This window comes from Phoxinus phoxinus, assembly GCF_949152265.1.
Source record: "Phoxinus phoxinus genome assembly, chromosome: 4".
NCBI classification, from domain to species: domain Eukaryota; kingdom Metazoa; phylum Chordata; class Actinopteri; order Cypriniformes; family Leuciscidae; genus Phoxinus; species Phoxinus phoxinus.
The window spans coordinates 34,574,985-34,583,337 of NC_136879.1; the positions used below are offsets into that span (position 1 = coordinate 34,574,985).

Sequence of the window (8,353 nt, forward strand, 5' to 3'; positions counted from 1 at the left end):
GATTCCAGAATCAGGTTCTTTTTAACCAGTGTTTGGGGAAAGTTAATGTTAAGAGTAATGCATTACAATGTTACATTACTCCCTAAAGAAGTAACTATAATTGTGTTACTTTTTCTGGAAACGTTACGTTGCATTACTTTTTCTCAACTGGGCTGGGCTTGCTTGTTTGTTTTTTAATAACCAAAAAATATTTTGGCCGAATGTAAAGGCCCTTTCACGCCAAATGTCAAATAAAAAAGCCTCAGGCTGGAGGAAATGCAAATTTATGAGTGTTTTCAAATTGAAGTCCTTAAACACTGTTTTTTTGGGGGGGGTCGACAGCTAATAAAAACTTATTTCTGTTTTTTTTTAGCTTGTTTGCTGTACACCTTGTCACACGGCAGCTTTTAGGCATTTTTCTGTCTTTAGTTAGAAGCAAGAAATGACAAGGAGGCAGCCTCTCGCAATGCAAAGTCAATGGAGACGGTTGGATTGGACTCCATTGGATTGATTTGTTACTGTATCAATTCGAGCTGTGTAGAGCTGTGTTGTGTTTATGAGAAATTGTTATTTGCTGTGTTAAGCTTTTGGGCATTCCTTGGTCATTCCAGAATATATATTGTCCATTGTAAATATGTTTCTTATGTTACTGTAAAACAGGTTTTAAGAAATTTGTCATTTTAGGATGTTTATTGTAACTGTCTCAGGTCGGTTTTAATATTTAAAAAAGTTGGCTGTTTAGGCATTCCTTGTTCAAAAATAAATTTTCAAAATGGTGTTATGTGTTTCTTTAAAAGTACTGACACATTTGACTATATTTATAGAATGTATACATTCAGATGTAACTTAGTTAAATAAAATGACAAATTTGATTTGCAAGAACTCAAAATAAAAAGTTAAACTAAAAGTTGTTGCTATCAAAATGTAAAGGTTAGGTTACTGAGTACTTCAAGTTAAGAGTAATTAACATGCATGAGTACCATTAACTCAAAATCTGATAGTTAATTTATTAAAGCCGCTATAGATGCTGCAGCTGCCGTACATTTGCAAACTGCATATATATCCGATGAATGATGCAACTGTTGTATATTGAATGGTCTGATTAGAGAATACAGCTTGTCAGCTTGTTCAGTTTAAACATCTGGCATTTGCGTGTGTTCAGTAACAAATAATGGATTATATATTCTCTTATTGTGACTCATTGTTCTGATGAATAATTCAATGCTTCAATCACAAGAGATTCAGATAAGCACTATTTAAACCTGATAACAACAACAAAAAATTTTGTATTGCAGAATAATTTTTATTCATGAATAATATATGTAACAAAGCTGAGGAGATTTCTGACCCATGTAATGATTATATCTTCTCAAATATAATGTCCCGTTTACATTTCTTCAAATGTACAGAAATGGCAAAGTGTTTTTGTGAAAGCTAAAGGTGCAAATCGATAAATGTGACAAATGTCTTTAGCTATTGCCTCAGGTGATGTAGTTCTTCACGAAAACTTCATTTGACACAATGATGGCTCTGTTCTCTTGAGAAAAATGCCTTCAATCGAACATAGCTAACGTCAAATGGCACACTAGAGGGCAAAATAGTTCCTTTTTATGTGGAAAGTTTGACCGACCTCCATTTCTTAAAGGGATTGTTCGCAAAAACAAAACAAAACAAAAACCATCTATCATGCCTTTCCAAACCTGTATGACTTTCTTTCGTCTGTGGAACATAAAATTAGACATTATGAATGATGTACTTGTCACTATTTTAAGGATTAGATGGACATGAACTATACACTGAATGTATGAACTGATCAAAGGAAACCCAGCATTGTCTTGCAGTGATGACAAGCTCTAATCTTTCGGCACAAGAACTGTTCTTTTTTGTTCCTGATATATACAGTACATGTGAAAATGGTACAAGGGAGACGCATCTGCCTCAGTTAGATCATGTGTTTATAGGCCACAGAGGATGTGGTAAATGAATATTTCAGACACTGATAACCACCACAGAAAGTGTTTCACAGCAAATAACTTTTGAGTTGAGAGTTCCAGAGTCCATAATATTCTTGTATCTTGTAATTTTTGCCTTTATTTTACAATATATGTATATATTTATGTGTTCTGTTAAATACCGTGTAAGAAAAAACTAACTTTGGAGTGTCTTTGTATGCTCCGTGATGTGGTATTTGATCTTTACAGGTAAGCAGAAATTCATTATTTATTTAAGCATATGAAGCTTATACTTTAAATATAATATGCATTCTTTTAGTTTATGTAGCCCATGGTTGTGTGATGACAAGTTCAGACCAGAAGGTTAATGATGGTGCAGATGTGTATTTGTCGTGTAATTTCTTCCAATGTCCTGGACATCTGGATTTAAAATATCTCAGTGCGGAGTGGGAATTCCAGGTATGCTTATTTTTACACAAATATACTTTACACACGTATGCAATGAATACTTTTTATTTGTAACTTTAAAAACCTAAACTATTGTTATACTTATTATAAGCTATTGTTAGTTTAACCGCTTCTATTGTTCTCATTTGTAAGTCGCTTTGGATAAAAGCGTCTGCTAAATGAATAAATGTAAATGTACACTCATGCTTTATACTTATTCTATATTTATTTTTTTAACACAGACTATCTCTCAGACAAAAATAATCCTGTACTACATCAGCAATCAAACCGCACCAATACTTCCTGGTGTATATTTCAGCGGAAATGTCAAAATGGGGACTTTTGATATACACCTCCCATCCGTAACCCAGGAGAACAATGGAACTTACCTCTGTAGATTGCGACTCAGTGGCAGGTTCTTCAAGAATCATACACATCTTATTGTCCAATCAGGTAACAGACCTTTGTTTGTTTTCTAAATGTTTATTTTATTTTATTTTTTATGTGGTTCTCTTTGGTTTACTCATTGTGGATCAGTTATGTTCATGTAACAATGCGAGTAAAGAGTTTCTTATTCTCCTGTGTACATGAACACATACTGTTAAAAAGTTGGGAGTGAGTACGATAAAAAAAAAAAAAAACTTTTATTCAGCAAGGACATATTGAATTTATCAAAAGTGTAAGTTCAGAAATGTATAACAATGCAAAGTATTCTATTTCAAATAAATATATTCTTTTTAGTTAATGTACTGTGAACTAAACAATGAACAGCTTGATTTGTATTAATTAACATTAACAATGATGAATAAATGTAACAAATATATTGATAATTGTTAGTTCACGTTAGTTAATACATTAACTAATGTGAACAAATGAGACATTATTGTAAAGTTTTACCATAATTAATAATAAGAAGAAGAAGAAGCTTTTTGGCTGTTGAAATTATAGCTTTGCCATCACAGAAACAATTCATATTTAAAATATATTTAAATACAACATATATATTTTAAATTGTTATAATATTTCACAATATTAGTTTTTATTGTTCTTTTGATCAAATAAAGACCTTTACTTTTCAAAAAATAAATGAAAAAATCTTTACAACCCCATAATTGTGTCCAAAAGATGCCATACCAAATGTAACAAAATGAAAATGTTACTTTTTATACGTTTTAAAGGGCACCTATTATGACATTTAAAATGTTTCTAATGTTGTTTAGGGAGTCCCCAACAACAGTTTTACGTGCATGCAATGTCAAAAAAACACTTTTGTTGTCGTATAATATGCATTTATTTTTACCTGATTTGCTCACCGACTCCCAAATGATTCGTTCAACGACTCATTTTTCCAAACCCCTCCTTTGCGCGACGCTAATCTGCGATTGGTCAGATGACCCAGCAGTGTTTACAGAGATAATACTTATTGTTTAACACGGAGTACAATGATGCTTTTATCAATTAAATCGTGTTATAATAATGATTATAGTCCACTGCTTTGTAGTTTGTAGTAAAAAACTAAAAATAAGATAAAGAATTTAATGTTATGTTAGCGAGCATAGCCCAGAGTTCATATTGTAAAAGCACAATCAGTCTTTGTTTGCATTAGCCCGATGCATAAACATAACATTTTTACAAACAAAAAAATGCAGTTACGTTACTACGAGGTATTATTCTATTATTTAAGACAACTCCGAAAACAACGACAAACACTTCACATATCTCAATACAATTGTCATTGAAGACCTAGAAGCTAAACGGTGCTTACACAACAAACAAAATAATTATTAAGCATGCTACATAAAACATAAAAGCAACAATTATTAATAAACACTTACAGGTTGTGATACGGAGGAGGAAGCTGATGCAAATACACTTAGAAATGAACCTTCCTTCAATATCAGCCGGCTCGCGAATCCAAGTTTGATTGCATTTAAAAAGCAATCGTCTTCAAAATGGCGCGAACAAAGGACAAGGCTCGGACTATACTTCTGTGGTATAGTGAATTATAGCCACTTAGTCTTCAAATGCTCCTCCTTGGGCAGATGAAAAAAGTTGGCTTTTGAGCCGCACTTCAGAACACAGCGTCTCGTCGCCATGATGTTTTCAAGTTTTCCCTGGCCTTGGAGCGCAATAAGTGGGCGTATCGTATTCAAATAACTTGACAAGTTGACGTCATCTAGTCAGAGAAAAAGCTTCGGTCTTCTAACGATTCATAAAAATGACTCCGAGTCGACTCTTACTTTTGAAAGACAATAACTTTATATACGGTGCACTTTCATATTTCAAACTTTGCAGGATGTTTTTGTTCACTTAGATCTATGTTACACACTACATGAAAGGTAAATTTCAAAATTCCATAATAGGTGCCCTTTAAATCTTTGAAATCTGTGTCAGAGCATAACGAAATGATTGAAAACGCCTGTCAAATTCATATTCTTTAAGTGGATTAGTTTCTATAAGAGCTCCAAACTCAGTTCTTCTCACCTTTATTTTCTTCAGCGCTGACCAGGAGAAACAGTCCAGGTGTGATTCGTCCACAGGCTCATCCTCCCTGGTGGCTGGCCCTGCTGTCACTGGCTGGGTTTGTGTTACTAATTGGCATCGGGGTTTTGGGAAGGAGGGCTTGCAGATCAATCCAGAAAGGTGACGACTCAAAGTAAGTTATTGTCAGTCCACAGAGAGATATAAAAAAATGTTCTGCTTGTCTTCATGTTGTGCTTTATATTCTATAGGCAAAATATGGAAGAGGTTAAAACCAGAACTGCCACTGAAGATATGGTAACACTATCTTTGTAACTTCTATATTTCTGCTCTCATTTACTCTCTTTGCTTTCTGAACTCGGTGAAGTAAACTAATCAATCAGATTTTCACATATTCCACGTTTTGTTTTGTTCTGTTTAAATCAACAAGGTTGAGGTTTAAATCTTTTCTGAATGGGGTTTGGAGATGATTTTAAGCCAATGTCCATTTAAAGGGATAGTTCACCCTAAAATTAAGTCATAATTGACTCATCCTGGTGTTGTTCTAATGCCGTATGCCCTTCTTTCTTTTATGGACCACAAAAGGAGAATTGGAAGAAAAAAAATATCCCACTCACGCTTGTCCATAATAGCAATGAATAGCGATCAGCATTAAGCTTTTCAAAAAAAAATAATTGAATTATCCTTTTTTTGTCCATAAAAAAAAGAAGGGTAAACAATATTAGGACAACACCAGGGTGAGTAAATTATGACTTCATTTTCATTTTAGGATGAACCCTTTCAGGCAAGTCATTTTACTTGACGGCCATCTTTGAAATGACATTCGGTCATACAAGTGCATCTCATATTTCTTTGAATCGGGAAACATCAAATTTCAAACATCAGAACAATGAGGTTGCATCCGAAGTCACATACTTAAGCTATTTTTAACTTGAAATAATAACTTTTTCAAAATAAGTACCTACTCAAGAGAGTATGTGATTTTGGAAGCAGCATGACAGTTTTTATACTATTCGGGAATTTCTAACGGCTGCTTCTGTGATGCAATGACTTTATCAATCAGCGATTGGGTCTTGTCTTCTTATTTTTAGAAATCGGGACTTATTCCGCCATACGCAGCACTTTCTCCCATTCATAAATAATATGAGTGCACCGTCGTTGTATATCTAAAGTCTAAAGTCTTGTTTAAGTTTGTTTTGTGTCTCAGGTGGGATTCAGCTCTATGCCTGTTCTGGCAGATGTGAGCAGTCCTCCAAGTCCAGACAACATCTATGTTACCATGGTAAGCAAGAAATGAAAGCAAGATATTAAATTCAGGAAATCACATGTGACTATATGAGTTATGTCACACTGTTATACATCATTAAAATATTACTTTACAGTAAACACTAAGACATTTTTTTTACGTGGTGTGATCTGATGTGGTATGATCGTCTTGTTAAAGAATCTTGTCAAACATGAGAAATCAAATTAAATTATGATTGTTAAGTAAAAAGAAGTGTGATTACTGTACTGAGTATGCACCTGTATATTCTTTAAATCTTAAAAGTGTATAGTTAAAAAAATATATAATATTTTACAATATACTACAATATTTTAAACTATACTTTTTTAGTATTAATAAAATAAAAGGCCACTTAAGTTTACTTAAAGAGAGTACACCTTCATAAATATGTTTTACACACTTAAGTACACTTTTAAAAAGTGCACTTTTTAATGTCAAATTAAGTTTTACTTAAAGGGTTAGCTCGTTCAAAAATGAAAATGACGTTATCATTTACTCACCCTCATGCCGTTCCAAACCCGTAAGACTTTCTTTCATATTCAAAACACAAATTAAGATATTTTTTATGAAATCTGAGAGCTTTCTATCCCTCCATTGACAACTATGCAACTACCACTTTGATGCTTCAAGAAGAGATCGTAAAACTAATCCATACAGTATATGAATTGAGTCAAAGTCTCAACATCAGAGACAAAATATTCAACATATGAATGAAAGTCTCATGGGTTTGGAACAACAGGAGGGTGAAATTCGTTGCAACACAGGCTCATTAAATCAATATGTTTTAATACTGTATCTATTTTACAGTGCTTTAAAGTCAGCTTATTTTGATGTGCTAATATACTAAAGCACATGTTAAGTAATTTATTTTGTGTTTTTTTTCATTACATTATAGGTTTGTTTATTTTAAATTGCAACTTTAACCGTGAAAGTTTACCATGATTGCCTGTCAGTACATTCTCCAGTACACTTTAAGCAAAGACAATGGAATTATGAAATAACATCAAAACCCTCTTTAAAATATTTATTAAAATATGAATGCACAGTCAAATAAAATATTTGAATAGAATAAGTGCATATCAAATTTCATATTATTCAGAATAATAATAGCAGATTTAATACACTTCGTCAAAATGTTATGTGGACAGTAATTATACATGTGTATATGTAAATGCATACATCCCTTCATATGTAAACTGGATATAAAAAATATTTAGTAGAGCGAGAAAGTGTTTACAGGATGTAAAATGTTTTTTGTTTGTGTGTATTCTCAATTGCTGGAAGCAGCACGGTTTCCCATTCACACCAGACGCTCCTGTCACAGCTGAACGCAGCAGACGTCTTCCCTCTGACTGGCAGCCAAAGGATGAGGATCCTGTATATACCCACAGCCACTGAGATATCAAATTAGATCATGCAAAACCCAAAGGAAGATATTTTGAAGAATGTCGGTAACCAAACAGTTAACCGGTCCCATTGACTTCCATGGTAGAAAAAAAAAGTCAATGGAAGTCAATGGGACCAGTTAACTGTTTGGTTACCGACATTCTTCAAAATATCTTCCTTTGTGTTCAGCAGAAGAAAGAAATTCATACAGGTTTGAAGCAACTCGAGGTGATATGATGACAGAATTTTCATTTTAAAGTGAACTATCCCTTTAAGAGATGTAATGGAAAGGATCTCAAGGTGACTAGCTGAAGACGTTACTAGGCCTACACGTTAATACACATGGTACTTTTTTGAAAATAAATTCCAGCACAGACCTACAACAACCATAATGAAATGAGCCTTCTCAGTAGATAACGCTTTACAATAAACTCTGTTAGAGAGCTACATTGTCAATTTATCTGTTCAATAAAATAACTCACTAACCTGTTGAGTAATAAAAAACGGCATCTCCGGGTCGCTTTTACAACATTTCAAATCCCTCAGTTCTTCATCTCTGAAAAGCCAAGCCAATGATGATTCTCATTTTATTACGAGCTCTTTCTTTTCCTCTGTTTGGCGTTTGGGTGATTTCCCGGAGGTTTGAGATTTAGAGTCTCCATGTCGACCTCTCTCACTCGTTGTGACAACTAACCTCTGCCTCTCACACCATACACGCGTCAAAGTAGCCGGAACAACTTTTCTCTATTTACAGATACGAGACACGTGGGCGAGTGACGTATGCATGCAATTTCCCGCGAGAACCATCCCGCCAGGTCTAAAA

At 33.8% G+C, this 8,353-nt stretch overlaps 1 protein-coding gene across 1 annotated transcript; it reads left to right on the forward strand.

Moving 5' to 3' along the window:
• The first annotated feature begins 2,001 nt into the window (after positions 1 to 2,001).
• LOC306997846 (uncharacterized protein) lies at positions 2,002 to 7,591 on the forward strand. Its single transcript, XM_079611368.1, has 7 exons — positions 2,002 to 2,180; positions 2,251 to 2,390; positions 2,621 to 2,831; positions 4,878 to 5,034; positions 5,111 to 5,156; positions 6,067 to 6,141; positions 7,432 to 7,591. The coding sequence occupies exons 1-7, from the start codon at positions 2,159 to 2,161 to the stop codon at positions 7,540 to 7,542; spliced, it is 762 nt and encodes a 253-aa protein (XP_079467494.1). The 5' UTR covers positions 2,002 to 2,158; the 3' UTR covers positions 7,543 to 7,591.
• The last annotated feature ends 762 nt before the right edge of the window (positions 7,592 to 8,353 follow it).

What these genes read in the sequence shown, in the direction of transcription:
- LOC306997846 (XM_079611368.1), top strand. Translation starts at nt 2,159, where the DNA reads ATGTGGTATTTGATCTTTACAG. An exon ending in GTGCGGAGTGGGAATTCCAG is followed by an intron (nt 2,391 to 2,620) that starts GTATGCTTATTT and finishes TTTTTAACACAG; the next exon opens with ACTATCTCTCAGACAAAAAT. An exon ending in ACAACATCTATGTTACCATG is followed by an intron (nt 6,142 to 7,431) that starts GTAAGCAAGAAA and finishes TGCTGGAAGCAG; the next exon opens with CACGGTTTCCCATTCACACC.